Source organism: Caloenas nicobarica, chromosome 4, assembly GCF_036013445.1.
Source record: "Caloenas nicobarica isolate bCalNic1 chromosome 4, bCalNic1.hap1, whole genome shotgun sequence".
NCBI lineage: Eukaryota > Metazoa > Chordata > Aves > Columbiformes > Columbidae > Caloenas > Caloenas nicobarica.
This window is the reverse complement of record NC_088248.1, coordinates 53,673,377-53,689,970: the sequence shown is the minus strand read 5'-3', so window position 1 is coordinate 53,689,970 and position 16,594 is coordinate 53,673,377. Positions and strand designations below refer to the sequence as shown.

Here is a 16,594-nt window from a genome sequence, read left to right as displayed (position 1 = left end):
TTTTTACAGAAACATGCTTTCAGTAAGCTAAGGTCTTTTGGCTACCAAATTAGAATAAATTGAGGTATATAGCAATGGACTCAGTTCCAATCCAGATTTAGACAAACAAAAGAAAACAACAATAAAAAAACAGACAAGAAACTACTATTCAGCTTCTATAATATATACTTAAAAGGCAAGGAATGAGACACTTAAGAAGTAAGTTACTAGATACATATTCCAAAACTATAAGAATTTGATTAGCACTCCCTTCTATTATTAATAAACTATTGTTTTCTGAAGGTTAACTAGTATAAAAACCCAAGTTATAGCCACTAAAAGTAAGGTTTTAGCCCTCTAGTTTTTGAAAATAATGTCTAATAAGGAATACATCAGAAAATAATTTACCTCTCTAGTTTTCACAGAATTAACACATAACTATTCATATTTTAATCTGAACACTTTAAAAAACACACAGCTATCTGCTGACTGAATCTCCTGAGATGATCTTCCTCACATTTACATACCCATGCCCATCCAGTCTGATGTTTCCAACAAAGTCATAGAGATGTCGGTTTGGGCTCTCACATTCAATTCTGCCTGAAAGTCTCATCAAGCTTTCTATGTCCTTTATGTCTGATGTTAGTGGCAATCCCTGAAAAAAAAAAAAAAATTAGTTTGTCATGACATTAAAAATCACTTTCCAATATATAAATCCATGTATTATAAATCTGATAGTGCAACACCAGAAAACCAGTATACCTATATGGGAGCAAAACGGGACTGCTACGCTTTGCTGTCACACTGCTGGATGTTACAGCGAAAAAGTCACCCTGGTTTCTTAAAACATCATGATAAAGACAGGGTCATAACCAACCATATAGCTCTGCGAGAATGTCCCTGCATACAGGGACATGCAAAACTCAGTCAAAAATTGCTATTCCCTACCTGTCCCTCAAGAACAATACAGGCACTATCAGCTTCTTTTTGCAGGGCTTCTCCCTCATGTGTCCTCTAAACACAAGACCAATACCCAGACTACTAACATCTCTACCTATTTTCCCAAAGGAAAACCCTAAAACAAAGCACAACGGATGGCTTAGGAGTAACCATTCATTCCTTCCAGTTGGTTAATTGAACAACACTTCTATGATGGCAATAACTGCAGCTTTTAGTCAAACAACTAAAATTTTAGTCTTCTAAAATGGCTAATAATGTCATGAAATACGTTTTTATAAGCAATATTAGATGAAAATAATATTAGCAATATTCTCAAAAATGAAATTCCTACCTGTCGAATTTTTAAGTTTGTCTCACCATCTAAGTTAGATGTTTCGATGTAGCACATAGCTTGCGGTTCACTATTAAGAAAAAAAATCCTTAATTTTAAATAATAATGTCAAAAACTACAAACTTCCTGTAATCTTTTAATATCTATTTATGCAATCATGTTTTTCTTTTCCTGATCAGTTGTTCAGAACTAGAATAATTTACAGTCAAATCTGTAAAAGCCAACAGCACTTTACATTTTCAGAAAAGTTTGCCAAAACCTGTCATTGTTGCTGCCAAAAATGCTGTATACAGCAAAAGTATTCCATGTTTTCAAGAGACTAAGATACAGCCACCAATGCAGTGCATTCACAGTGCCTGCTACTGTAGGCAGCAGTAGTTTCAACATGAAAGTTTTCTTGTAAAGGGTTCTCTTATTAAAAAAAAAAAAAAAAAAAAATCTAAATTATGGATAACATAACACCTTTTCCGAAATATATGTCCTCTTTATGCAATTTTAAAAGCTTTCTTATAAATTAGAAGTTTTAAGTTTATGCAGAACATTACTACTCAAATAGTCCATCTATTTGACACATACGGATAAATGGCTTATTCCTTGCATTTTGTCTTACACGTCAAAAAATTGTACTGAAAAGATTGAGTGATTTTATATTTTGTAAAACACTTTTAGACTTTAAATCATACTAGAACCATTATAGAACTGTTAACTAGGAAAACAGATACGGAAGGATGAAATGACTTTTTTTCCAGTAGATAGTAAACAAGAACAGGTCGGGATTTCTGAATTACTCCAGTAAGCTCCTGTTTTCTGGACACAAGGACAGAACACCTACTACTTATATCTATGATAGAAAGAAGTTTTGATCCTGTAAAGGACCAAATGAGTAGTAGTAACCTCCTTACAACTTAGAAAAATAACGGTTTACTCTCTACACCACTTCAAAGCTTCTAATATTTTCCTTCTTTCCAGCATGAAATTCAAGCATCAAATGTTTTTTAAATTTTTTTGTTCTTTATGCAACAATGGCTACTGATAAGCAACTTAGTTTTAGAATATTTGCAGAATAAAGTAGCTTATTCTAACAAATTTTTGTAAAGCAAAAGCATTCCAATGTGATAAATCATTATCATAAAATCCTTTCAGGCTAGCATTTTCTCGTTGGCAAACTTTTCTAAAAATTTGAATAACTTCTATTCAAATTGTTTGGATAGAATCACCTGTATAAAACTTTATTACAATTCTAGCATTTCTATTAGTTAATAATAAAAACCAATATATTTGTGAAGCACTTTTAAAACAGACTAAGGCAGCGAAGACATTTCAAGTGACACACATGCTTAACTGTAGTTACTGTAGCAGATAGCAGTGACCTCCAAAGTAAATAAGTTGCAGTTAGATCAAGGCAGGCCCATTGATTAGTTAAGGAAAAAAAAGTGTGGGAACAATGCAGACAATAGCATAAAGCTGACATGTCTAAGAAACATGCATTTTGTCACAATACACAAGAACAGCGCTGCTTTTGCCACTGCATGCAGCAAAGATTGTGCAACACCCAAGTTTGTGCAGAGGGTCCTCTACCAGTCCTACCAACATTAAACTATATTTGCTGAAAAGATAGGATGGTATAAACATGTATATTCCTCCTAATTTGCTCGAAGGAATCAAACATAGATTTATCCTGGTGTTTCACTCTGTGTTTATTCAATGACAACTGGTTTGATAAAATTTCATGGGGATAATGTAAAAACAAAGACAAAAACAAATTTTCATTTCTTGGAGTGTTATCATGTATTTACACTTTAATGATTTGTACTTTAATCAGCTGATCCCTTTCTAATTTTATAGATGTGTTGGTTTTGTCAAAGAAAGGTGAACAGCAAAGCAAAGACTGCCAACGTGGCAGTGTTCTTTATATTTGGTGTATGAGGACCCACGTACACGTAATCCTGTGCAACTACTTTATTCTAACCTTGAGGACAGACTGATGAGATCAGCTGGGAGATGCTCCCCATTGGTCACTTTCACTACTTCCCCTACTGCCACCTACACATCCCAGTTTGAAAACGATTAGAACAGAAAAATAAGTGACAAGGGAAAAAAAAAAATAGAAACCAAACCAAACAAATGGACAAAAAGACAAAAAGACAGAGTTTTAAATTATTATACAAACAATACATGTTAATCAAAATGTCTGATGACAATTTTTTCAAAATCTAGTTTAATCAGGTCAGGAAGAAAAGAACTAGAAAATTTTCATTTTTACTTGAGTGGACTGTTTTACTGTAAGGCACCAATTTTAAGCTGCAGAACACATTGATATTGTAAAGTAATAAAAAAAGCGGCTATGTTTATTTTTCAACTGACATAGTTTTTAGCCAGTCCACACATTAATTACAAAAAATAAAAGCTACAACAAAAGATTTTCTACCAACTTTTCTGAAAAGTCAGGTGACAAGAACCTTTCGATGTAGACCTGCTGAAAATGAGTTCGTGTTTTGTTCCATGTTTGTAAATTTCAGTTTACACTGAACTAGCAAGAACCAAACGGAATTAAGTCTCAGAGGTTTGTGTCCTTCCACTGTAAGATATTATAGTTTCCTAAAAAAATTAAGATCCTCTTGTTTTCCAGAAACTGCTATTGCTGGTAAAAACTAAAAACAAAAACCCACCACGCTCAAAACCAAAACCAAAAAAACCCCCAAATATTATTAGTTTGAATTAAAACCAGGCCCACGAGCTTGCATTGCTATCGAAACCTAAAATGTAACTGGGCATCACTAAGCACCTGGAGAGCAGAACTGATGAGATTGCCTGCCTGGAGAACGCGTGGCCGTGTGGGCATGGAGAGCCCAGGCTGGCACGCAGGCAGAACGAGACGTAATGCAGCAGCACAGGGCTCTCTCCCGGCAGAAGGGCTGCAACAGAACCATAGGAATATGACTAAGGAGGAAGTTTCAGCTGGAAGAAATGCCTGAACTGGGTCCAGAAAAGCAATCGTGATTCAAGGAGTCCCCTTTGCAAACCGAATCCTACAAGAAAACCTGATAGGAAAATTCAAGGTGAGTAATGGTCATAGTTAGGATAATGTGTTCTGACAAGGGCAGTCAAGGGAGGTTAAACAAAGTCCAGACAAGTCCAGTAGCAGCTGACTATTACTTCAATTTACCAACATGGGATGTAGGATTCCTTCGGCTGGGGGGGACAAGGCTTGGAAAGAAGGCTTTGTAGGCAGTTGGTATTCTTCTGTGTGTAAATTACAACTGGAGCACACTACGACATGAGTGTCATCCAAATCCAAAAGGGCAAAACAGTGAAGACATCTAGGCAAAGACTCAAACTTATCATCTTCCTGAGTAAACTCCTAAAGAAGCTGCCCTGAGAGGATGTAAGCTGTTTCACTTGCAAAACACTAGGGTTAGCCTGACAGAAATTATCATCAGGCTAATAGAACAAGTGTTCTTGCTGCATGGTGTATTGCCTATGAAGATCTTGGTGAAAAAGCACCAATGAAATTTATAAATGCTCCTTGAAGTGCAGAAGTGCAAGGTTTATAGAGGACGCCCAATACAAAACCATCTGAAGTTACGACAAACATTAGTATTGAAGACAGATGGTGGGAAAAATGTATAGTATAACCTGGCAACTACTTTATAATAATTTAATAGAACTGTCTTAGGAACAGCTACACTTAGTACTGCAATATAATGGAAGATGGAATCAACAATATACTAGTCTACACAACAGTCTGTCACAGAAACATGTAAGATCCTAACCCTATTAATTGTATGTATGAGTGGATTCATTAAGTTCAGTGGAATCATAGAGGGTTTATACCTAATCCACAATCATGCACATTACAATAATGCTTCTCCTAGTGCCATAAAAAAATGGAAATGGCATTTTAAACATACAATAATAAACCAAAAGACAATTGATTATATTTAAATAATCTTAATTAAACAAAAAATCTTAGAATATGTTGTCTATTGACCTGATCAAATAGATGTTGAAAAATATGCATCTTCCACATAAGACGTGGATTTCTTAAATAAAACTGTCCAAGGAAATTATGATAAACAACCTCTGATTGTCCATGTAAAAAGAGTCACAGCATTACGCGCTATAAAGTCTTGCTTTCAGTGCTGAAATTATTCATAATATGTATTAGAGAATAAAGTCAATGTTCAGCTCATAAAGACTGTGCTAATTTGATGGTTCACATCTCATGCTCAATTTTTTCCCCCAATTCAACTATCAAACTGGAAACTATATCTGTTAAAAATCATTTCTGTTCCCTGTAATACATCCATTTTAATTCATTTATAGGATGCAGCTTGTTAGGTACTTATCAAAAAGCCAACCTGGTTAAATATGGCAGTTGAGGTCCAAATTTTAGACAGAGAATCAGCCTTTTTTGTATTATATTCCACAGCAAAATAACATACTAAGTTTTTCTTAGGAGTGAATTGATTGCCAGTGTAATTTTAGAACTGTAATTGTGACAGTTTAAAGAAACACTGCCTGAAATTATAAATGCCCGAATGAACAAAAGACTATACTTCAAAACAGCAGCATTTTTGTTTATTCCTTATTTCCTTGGAGCAATCACAAATCAATCAATCAATAAATAAATAAATGCAGGGTAGAGAAACCAGCCTCTACACTATAAGCATCAGTGGGCATCTCTACCTTGATGAGAGCAGTACAGTGTCAGCAGGTATATACTCTTTGCCTTTTATAATAACTATATCTCCAACATCTACCTGAAAGAAAACTGGGAATTGGTTAATGGTCTCAAACAAAATATGTTATCCCTTTGTTTTAAGCACAATAAATATTTACCTGCTGAACTTGCTAGAAAGACTGTTAGAAGCTCACACACTTAGAGAAGCCTACAGGTATTAGGTACTCAAAGGTCACTGGAATTCTTTGGAAATCTACTATTTAACAGGCCAAATCCTGACCTTCTCTATGCAGTTCTTTACTTTTTTAGTTATTGCAAATATTTTATTGGAAGACTGAAGTTGAGTTAAAGAAATTAATCTCCCCTAAGACGACAGATCTGTTGCATCACGCTGTATCCCCTTTACTCTTGCTTCTCCAAAGGTATACACCAATTTCATATGAACTTTGGATGCAAACTACTGAGGGTCAAATTTTGTTCAAGCTTTAAGGTATGGAAACAATTAAAACTAAGAGACTAGATAGACAACAGAACATTTAGTCCTTGGAAGTTACCTTTAACAGTCCCTTCCTAACTACTGTGTAACAGTCTTTAAGTTCTCACGGTTTAAGCCAAAGAAGTTCAGCAAATGCACAAAGTAACTAGTTTCCAGAAAGAAATTTCTGCCTTGGTACAGCAAATAATACTAAGGAACTGTATAATTTTGCCACATGTGAATAATTCCAAGTCAATCATATTATTCAAGTTATTTTCTACTGAATTTAAAGCCCACCATTTAAACAGCAGTTTTGCCTGACTCATGACATCAAAACTGACTTGACTTCAAAGTACATTTTAAGAGACAAGTATTAACAAACAAAAAATAAACCACAAAAGATTATACACTTGCCATCATACCAGTTAACTCTTATCAATGACAATTATTTGGAGAAATAAAGCAAACATTAAACCTAGATTACAGTCTAAAAGTCATCGACAAACACACACCTTTTCCCAGTGGACAATCTCCCACGCACCATTGCGTAATACTGAAAAAAGAAAAGCAGAAAGAGAATTTTCCAGTTGTACAATCTAACTGCCCTATACAAGTATGTGTTAGATTTCTTATCACACACAGTTCATTTACACAATATTTTACAGCATGCTTTGTTTCTATAAATTCAGGTCAAACATTTCAGTAATATAGCACGTATTCTGTGTAACCATTTTTGTACCATAGAATCTTATTACAAGGTCAATCAGAACATTCTACAAGGTTTGAGAATCAACTAAATCTAATATAGATTGCATAAACAATAAACATATCAGAAATCCCCAAAAGGAACCCAGGCCATTTAGCATAAAATATAGTATAGATTTTCCCTGGCAGTAGCAATTAATATTGCAAGCAAGCTCCATTAGTCTAGTTTTAACTATTGTTACTATTATATAAAACCCATGCCTTGTTTGCCAGTTAATTGCCAAGACTGTGTTTCAGAGAATAAAGGTGACTTTTTTGTGTGTGTGTTAGCACCAGTTACAAAGCTATTGAAGACTGATGTGCAAAAAGAAAACATATTGCCGTGTAACAATACTCAGATAGCTCCAAGAGATTGTTCTCTTTCACTTTGTCTCCCAGATTTCAAACTGTCAGGATGCTTATCTAAGTACCTGATCAGGATCCAAACCTTACGCAAGCATGTGGTGATTTCAAAAAAGTGGATCAAAATCTGGGAATACATATGGCCTTTACATCCAGGTCTTCCTTGAGGTTCTGTCCACACTGACCCCTCTCTTCTTGTATATCTCAATGATTTCTACAAGTCATTATCTAACCTGCTTAATAATTCCTTAGGAAGAAATAAATTCTCTTACCCTTCCTTCCCCCATGAGTGCTGATATGCTCAGGGCAATGGTAAATGGAGTAGTCTCCCTTCCAGTCAGTAAGCAAGATATTTTAATGACTGTCTCACCAGTCAGTTGATCATTACACAAAATCTATTTTGACAAAGCGCTTCCCTTCATCGGGAAAACTACAGATCCAGAGTGAGGATTGGTAAGACATTTGAAAATTTTGTCACAAACTACCTACTTCCAACCCCTTGTCTCAGCAATACGGTTTGTGGGGCCATGGTATCAACCAGATAAGAGAACTGATGAGGATTAAAAATATACCTTGCAGCAATCCAGCTGACTAAGTTTCACAAATAGCTGGAGCAGAATAACTGCCAGTGCAGTCTGCAGGTCTGAAATTTAAATAAGTTGCCAGAGGCTGTCAGGGGCTTCTTAAGAAGTGCTGGCTGCAGAAGCACTTGCACTGCTGAAATACATCCCAAGGCTGCTCCACGTGCATCCAAGCTGAGCTAACCCAGCATTGCTGCTGCAAATGGAACGTCCCACTCTGCCCCCACCCCAGGCAAAGGCAGGAGCCCTCATGGCTCAATGCATGCTGCCTCTGGTGTTCGTTGGCATCTTTGATGAGCCAGTTTAACCCACTACGTGGAAGGAAACTGTCAGCTTTCTGGGTTTGTTACTTGCTGGTTTAGCTGGTTAAAATCAGCTCACAAATGGATGAGTCACACACCTGAAATCTCAAGAGTACTCTAACCCTAGCTTGATCCGATAAGCTTTTAAGCACAATTAACATACACTGAAATCTAATTAAATCCATTTTCATATGAGAACAAAGAAAAGAAGTGGCATGTTAAACACTTTTTATATAATGGTTAGAGAACTTGTGCTGTAAAGTCTTCTGCAGCCTGGCTTTCACATTTGTATCTCCAATTTTTCAGCTGTCTCTAACTTTCAAAAGCGTGCTCCATCTGCCCTACAGAAGTCTACTTCATCGCACTGCTGAAATGCACATTTCATTGTGTCAGAATGTCTGACAGTGGCCTGCTGTATATGGATGCAGCCTGAGGTAGAAAAAATCATCCCAAATGCAGCCTAATAAATCAAAATCCTCTACCAAAGGTTTTTTTATAGTAATGGAGTTTTAGACTTTTCATCACAATCTAGGTCCACTACATATAGTGGTGATTATGATCTTTTATAGTGGCGATTATGATCTACAACATCATCTGTGTTAAATGACTAAGTGTAAGTGTTTCTTAGGAGCATCATAAACTTAATCTAGAACATAATCCATTTTGCGGGGCTAATGTGACTGCAAATTGTTATTTCAACTGTTTAGATGCCAAATTTTGAAGTAATCTGCATCAGCAATTTCCCACCCAATTACCCGTCAGCAGTTCAGATTACATTACTATCATTTGCAAAAAATTAAAAAAATAAACCCCCAACCACAATTAATAGGCTTTAAAAAATTTCCTACCTTGAGTTTGTTTCTTGTTCACCGCATTATCAGCTTTATGCCTTTTCTAAATTAAAAATGCACAGTGGTTAAAGACTTCTGTTGACATGATAAAGGTTTCACACTTAAGATAAAAAATACACGCATCACCCCTTCCCATTCATCAATTCAATAAACCAAATTTAAAACAAACAAACAACATTTTAAACAGGACTACAGATTACTTGCATAGTTATGATCACAGGAAAGTCACACCCAGTTCCGGGCTAACAGTGTTCTACTAAAATATCCTGTGGGCAATCACCATCTAAAAAGTTCCTTATGTAAGGAAGCAGTGCTTTGCCCTTCCCTGGAATTCAGAGATGATTCTACCAGAGCAAAGATCATGGATTTATTTCTAATAAAATGCTGGTATGACTCTGAGCTAGCAGCTCTTAAAGGCCAGCTTATCACTCTGCAGAGACTAAGCTAAGGTGTTATTTTTTGCTAGATTTTCATAGATTATCAGCAGATTCTCCTTGCAAAAAGACAGCTGATTTTACAGATAAATAACCTTTGATCAATGTGAAGGCATAACAACTTGACCAAAGCAGGTGTTTATTTGACCACAGGGAGAGTCTCTCCAGCTTGAAAAGTAACAGTTTAATGTCAGTTGCTTTCTGAGCTATGATGGGTGAAAATAATTGGAAACATCTGATAATCTAGCACTGCATGTCACAAATTTTGCTCGCACTTCTGAAGCCTATATGGAAAACACATGCTGTTCATGAATAATGTCTTCTGCTAACATCTCCTGCTTCTTGGGATTTCACTCCAGAAAAAGCAGCATTTGGTTCTTGAGCTAAAAGTATTATTTTGATAAATATATTTTTTGATATTGATAGATAATGTTCCCATCCAAAAGCCAATTAATCTTGCTTTAATATTAGATGAAGATAACCATTCCTGGAGATCTGAGATCTCTCACTGTGTAAAGAAATTAAGACATAATGAAAATTAAAGGTGAAAAGAAAACACACTGAATACTATGCAGCAAGTGGTCAGCTTTCCCAGGAATAAAAATACAGCTGTCAGAGTCAGTTAAATATTCCTGCACAATGTAACCAGCAGGTAACATTAAATGTCATACATGTCTGACTAAAAAGACAAAGCAAATTGTTTTATTTGGACTACAGTCTGTGAAACTCAGCTGTGCAAGTGAGAAATTCACAAAGTTACCATCAGCTACATACACACACACACACACACACACACGGAGCCTTTATACTAGCACCTAAATTCTCCAAATCAGCTCCTTCATCTCATTCAGTTTCATCCAACTACAGCAGGAATTAACTATAGGCTGAGACAATGTAAACTTAAGAGAAAGGAAAATAGTATTTGAATTGCCTTTAGGTATCTCTGTATTTTTTGGTAACGAGAACCTTACTGGTTTAGCTCATATATGCAAAAAACTCTAAAACTCTTCCCTGTCTTGCCCCCTACACCAAACTGTACAAGTTGCAAGGAGCAAACGGTAGAAACAAGTGACATAAAAGAGAGTGGATGAGAAAATTTTAAAAAGGACACTTTGTACAGTAGCAGCAGCCTCAGTTTTATATTGGCAGATGGTGTAAGCTGTAAGCACTAACAGCAGAATGGTTAAAAATATCTGAAAGAACATGAATTGATTTTATGGTTTTTTAAAAAGGGATTTTATTTATGTAAAGAAAAAGCAACAAAGACACTTAAGGAGAAGCTGACTATTGGGCAGCAAATACTAGAAATGCAAAACACAACGAAAACGTTTAATGGAAACATCATTGTCTCTTGCAGGACCACTCGACTTGTGGCCCAGGAGCTTCATACAGCCCAGGGGGACAAAATATCTTGCCTACCATCCATTGACAGGAGTAACTGAAGAGAAGACTGAGTTGACTGTATCAGCAGGAAAGGCAGCATGAGACCAGCAACCCTTCATTTCAGAGCTTCTTTGCAGTTCAGCACTCTTTCTCTTGATCAAAGTTTCTGCACATACATGGTAATTCTGCTCAAGCACAATAAATTTGATGCTCCCAGGAGCCTACTATTTGTGTGCAGGGAAAGACTACACTACCTGCAACCCTTTCCAAAAAAAAAATCAAGAGAACGGCCCACAATATATAGTGGACAAGGCACTCTTAACATATTACGATGTACCTAACTTCTTGTCCTCCGCATAACATATCTGCAGAACTAAGAACAAGGGTGGATGAAGAAATTCTTAGCATCTAGAGTGATTTGGTAAATCGTCAAGACAAATTCCCTAGATACAGAAGACTTTAATTAGAAGAGTCAACTATGTTATGCAAATTAGGGAGACAAGTTCTACCATACGCTTTGAGTGAGAGCACAGAGTAGGCAGGAATGTACTCTGATAACTGCAACATCTTCTGTATCAAGTGAAACAGAGCCTAAAACTCCTTTCCCTACTCACAAAACAGAAGTCAAAATGGACACTTCCAAATCAAGACAATATCCCAGGTCTTTTCAAATTTCCATTCTGTGGAGGGATGGTTAGATAGTAGGGGTCATGTGAATCTAATACAGTTAGCAGAACAAGAGTTAGATAAGCAGCGAACTCAGCTCATGTGAACCGCAAGCAAGACGCTGACTTGACAAAGTTATAAGAACCTTGACATTCAGTGTGTAACAAACAAAAGCCTTGCTGTTAGAAGTTCGTTGGGAAAAACAATGTAGAAACGAAACGAATGTGGATCTAAGGGTGGAGCTGGCAGTTAAGTTGTAACCAATAATGAGCTTGCGTTTTGTAATATGCATAAGCCAATTACTGATTATACTGAATATCTGTTGCTAGACGAATTAGGTTAATGTAACCCCTAGATTTTAGCCAATCAGGTTATGACTAGTAGGCATAATTATTGGAACATGTATAAAAGCGAACTGCTCTGTAATAAAGTTGAAGTTTGCTGATACTTATATTAAGTGTTTGCGTCTTCCCTCGCTGCGACAAATGTGACACCATTCAATGCAAGAAGAAAGCAAAACAACCACTACCACAAACGCTGACTGCAGAAAGCCAAGGAAAACTTGACATAGATGTGGGCAATCTGCCTAACAAGGTCAAGCGTTCCATATCTGTTCCTGGCCATCAGGCATCAGCAGAACACACTTACCAGCAAGACATGAAAGACTAACAGTAAATTGCATTGGGCTGGAGCAACAAGACCAACTGAGAAAGGCCTTTTCCTCTTGCTGTCCACAAAACCGTGCAAAGTCACAACAGTGAAACCAAGGATTTTATGCATGTGACTTCAGAAATACAGAGAGAGATGAGACCTGGGTTTAGACCTGGATTTGACAACTGGGGAAAATCCATTTTCAAAACTTTAAAAATGGCACATTAGTGACCTGAACTCATTCATCTAAAATGTATTAAACCTAATAGATTACTATCCTAAACATACGAAAAGTGTCATAATTCCAGTAGCAAGTTAAAAGACACTTTTTAGAAAGGTCCAGGAATTAATTGATCCTCAACTGAGTACCCGAGGGCTTATCTGCTTTTTTAAGGCACCTAAAATAAAGATGTAAAAAGAATCCCGGGAAGATTTTTTTTTTTAAGCCTACCTTCTTCGCTGTGATTAAAGCCAGAAGTTCTCACAATTTTTCTATAAAATGTTAGTCTAGTACCTCATTGACAGATTGAACTTAAATCCAGCCCACAAGCTTCATTAGTGGGAGTACTCTGCTCCTGCTCATGCAAGAAGAAAAGAAAATAATTCTAACCAGAGAAACATTTAAAGCCTATTTGGTTTTAAAATAGATTGCACCTGAAATGAATTCAGTAGCTTCCAATCTTCTTTTAGAAGAGCCCTTGTTTGAAAAAAATTGGCACTTAACTGGGTTCTGTGGAGTCTTTGGTTCCAGTTCACACTTTATAAAAATGCTTGTAGTATATAATCAACACAACAGTCACTGTTTTGCCATGTTATTGTCACTTATGTATGTAGCAAACACACTTTCAAATCGTAACACCATATTCTAAAGATTTAATCTTCTGAAGTAGCTTTAGAATCTTTCAAAAGCATCCAGAAGGCAAGAATGGTTCAACATAGAATTATTCAACAAAATTTTTGTAAGACAGTCTCTGAAGAATTTGAAAGCTATTTACAAAATATTGCTATTAAATACTTACAATATCCTCTATTATCTCCTTCACTGCAGCTACAGCTAAAATAAATAAGAGAGGGACCAATGTTGTGTAACGGCCTGTTGGTGATACATCTGGTATTTGCTATTAAAGAAAAAGAGAGAAACAATTTGTTTGCATTGCTGGTTGAAAACATATTTTAATACAAGCAACAGTATTTCCTGTGGAAATACAGAGAAGGCAACTGGATGAACTTTTTAGACATGGTGCTGATTACTTCCATGGAGGGTTACTGTCTTCAATTCAAAAGTGGCTGATGCAATAAAAGAACATTTGCATTTTAAATAGCATAGCATTCAGTGGAGTTATTTTCAGAAATTTTAGTGTCTGCACAATATTCACCTTCTTTTTCTGTGTTTCAAATTAAATTAAAATACATATTTATAAAACACAATCATTTTTTTAAGCTTAGATTTTTGTTAGAGTGGACACAAGTCCAAGGTATTTTTACTTCCTTACAGTTTTAATCTCCAAGAGATATTTTGCATCATATTAGTTATTAATTGACAAACTTCAAATAGCTGCTTTCCGACAGACTACGGTAAGAAACCGTTTTTTGCTAAGCAGGTATGGGCACAGATGACGCAAGGAAATGTGTACGTAAAATAAATGCTGAGAAAATGCAGCTACTTATGTGCTAATCATGGATAACCATCCATGTATATCTTAGTATTGACTAGAGTTCTTAATGACAACATTGTGATAGGTAAGATGATTGCTGCCTTAACAGACCATAGGCAATGCAGCCCATATGGCTACAATGAGATCTTTGCAAGAAAATAGTACAATAAGAAGTGATGCCTCAATGTAGGTAAAAGACATCCTCAATTTATCATTTTTATCATAAAACATTTTTGAAAAACAGCCAATGTTATTTCTGAATTATATTAATTTCTTTTTGCTACCACCACATTGTGCCTCTGAAAGAAAACAGGATGTTATATGTATGTATGGAATGTTTCTTGTAGGAAGGCCAATACAGATCTATTTTCCAGGTTACTCTAAATCACATTTTTCAAGCAATTAAATGGAAACCAGGCAGAAAGTTGCTATTGGGCAAGTGCCTATGTGTTGGCTACAAGGGAAAGGGATCTATCACTTCTCTGGCTATTCCTACCCTTTCACTCCTCCCTAGACATATGCCCAAACTCCCCCATTCCAATCATACATTATTTTCCAGTCAAAATATGAAAGCAAGAGAGACACCAGCTGGTACTCTGGTTCCATTGCCCCATATTTCTTACTTCTGCCAGTGCAGTCTCACCAATAGCCTGAGAGTAGATGGTGGGCCTGTAAGTCTTAACATCACACGTCCTAACATCCCAAACACCCACCTGCCAGCCTCTCACCCAGTCATGCTCAAATGGCTTCAGAAACCTCATTCTATGTTCCTAGTTTGATGAGCACAGTGGCACCAGAAGAAACGCTGCTGGACCACTGGATTAGCCCGAGATGCCAGATGGGGTCAAAAGGACATTTATTTAGAAGCCACAGGTTTTCAGGCAGACAACCTAATGAAACCCTTAACTTCAGATTTTTTTCCTCTAGAAAACTGTGTAAGATACCTGTGCAGATATATTCTAAGAAACTGCTCCAAGCACTTATAGTAGAAGCAAAGAAACCTGAGTAAGTACAGAGGAATCAACTTTCACTTGCTGAAACATCTGAAGCGTGGAAAAAGTACACATGGCAATATATGTGCCATTATTTTAGTAATTTTTGTTTAGTGTGTCAATTCCTAACACAGTGACCTCCACAACAGACAAATCAACACATTCTAAAAAATGCACTAGAAATTATACAGAAAATGTATTTTTATAAAATATGATGGGAATATGGAATTACAATAGTAATTATCACTGCCCCTGCCCACAGTTCTATTTTCATTCATCATCAGCTATTACATTTATAGACTGGCATATAAAAAAACCCCACAATCTGCTTTATCTGAAACCACCACAAAATTAAAATATTCTGATATATCTGCAAAACATTGTGTACTTCTTCAAAAAAAGCCTCAGTAAGCTGGGTCAGGGACAGCCCTTAATAAACACACTGAATGAAGCCACAATGGTGATACAGAAAAGACTGTGTGCTTTCTTCTTAACCAGCAGTTAACCAGCTGGGATATGGGAAATAGATGTTATAGTACTGGACTCCATTGCTGTTTTTCTTCATCTAGGTTCAGCTTCAATCCTTATCAGCTCCCCTCTAAGAATAAATAATCACTTCTCCTCAACTGCAATTCGTGCCCCTCAAAACAAACTACAGCATTAAAGTTGATCAAGTTCAGGTTGTTAGGCAGTACCTTCCATTACGAGAAATGCCAGCTACAGGTAATATTTCTCTGTCCATGCTAGATATTTTTAAATGGGATTTTCCTGTCACGACAGTCTTTTTCACCTGACAGTATTTCAGTTATGCTTAATTTGTTTTACAGAAAAATCTTTGTGTGTATTGTATTGTCTCCAGGGAGTAAAAAAAAAAAAACCCAAATCAAACATTTATTAAATGTACATCTACACAATAAAGCTATTTCGTGAGGCTAATAAGCTCAGAAAGAATGGCACACCAACCTCAGTATCTCTGCAGAACACTGTCTATGGCATAAATGTGCTTTCAACAAGTTTCAAACATTAGCATCTTATTGTTGATCTTACCTGAAGTAACGCGATAAAAAGAAAAAACGCATTAGCAGCTCTTCTGAACTGGGAATAAAGGAACCTCGGCAGGAATGTGATTATGTTGTACTTTGCAGTGCTGAGAGAAAGAGACAAAAACATGCTCTATTATTACAGCACAACAAATTCTTCAAATGTATTCCTTCCCTCTCAGTTACACAAGCTTTCAAATAAAAAAAAGAACCTTTTGTGATTTCTGTGCTAGCAAACAGATTTATTTTCGCTGAAAGAGAAACTAAAAAGACTTCTGCAGGGACAGCCCTGCAGGCGTCCACGAACCGGCCAACCCGGGGAAGCGCCTGTCATCCACAGACACTGTCGTGAGCTTCCACATTGCGGCAAGAAGTTCCCTCTCCGCCTCTGCCAAGCTCTGCTGACGCTCAGTCACAGGCAACGAGCAAAAGAAATAAAGCCAAGTGAAGGTCACAGGTGGGTGCTGGGGCCCAGCACTGCCAGGCCCACAGGCGATGGCATG

The 16,594-nt window shown here is 36.6% G+C and overlaps 1 protein-coding gene across 4 annotated transcripts in view; it reads right to left on the bottom strand.

The window, feature by feature from the left end:
- The window catches only part of ATP8A1 (ATPase phospholipid transporting 8A1), a 109,819-nt gene that overhangs the window by 81,872 nt on the left and 11,353 nt on the right, over positions 1–16,594 (bottom strand). For 2 of the 4 annotated variants that reach the window (XM_065633709.1, XM_065633708.1), the window contains exons 3-9: positions 16,099–16,198; positions 13,424–13,522; positions 9,268–9,313; positions 6,942–6,982; positions 3,240–3,313; positions 1,271–1,340; positions 507–634 (exon numbers count right to left, since the gene is read on the bottom strand). In XM_065633709.1, coding sequence (XP_065489781.1) covers positions 507–634; positions 1,271–1,340; positions 3,240–3,313; positions 6,942–6,982; positions 9,268–9,313; positions 13,424–13,522; positions 16,099–16,198 — 558 coding nt within the window. Of the gene's footprint in view, positions 1–506; positions 635–1,270; positions 1,341–3,239; positions 3,314–5,959; positions 6,034–6,941; positions 6,983–9,267; positions 9,314–13,423; positions 13,523–16,098; positions 16,199–16,594 lie in introns of all 4 variants that reach the window. The other 2 variants (XM_065633706.1, XM_065633707.1) reach the window with 1 other exon arrangement.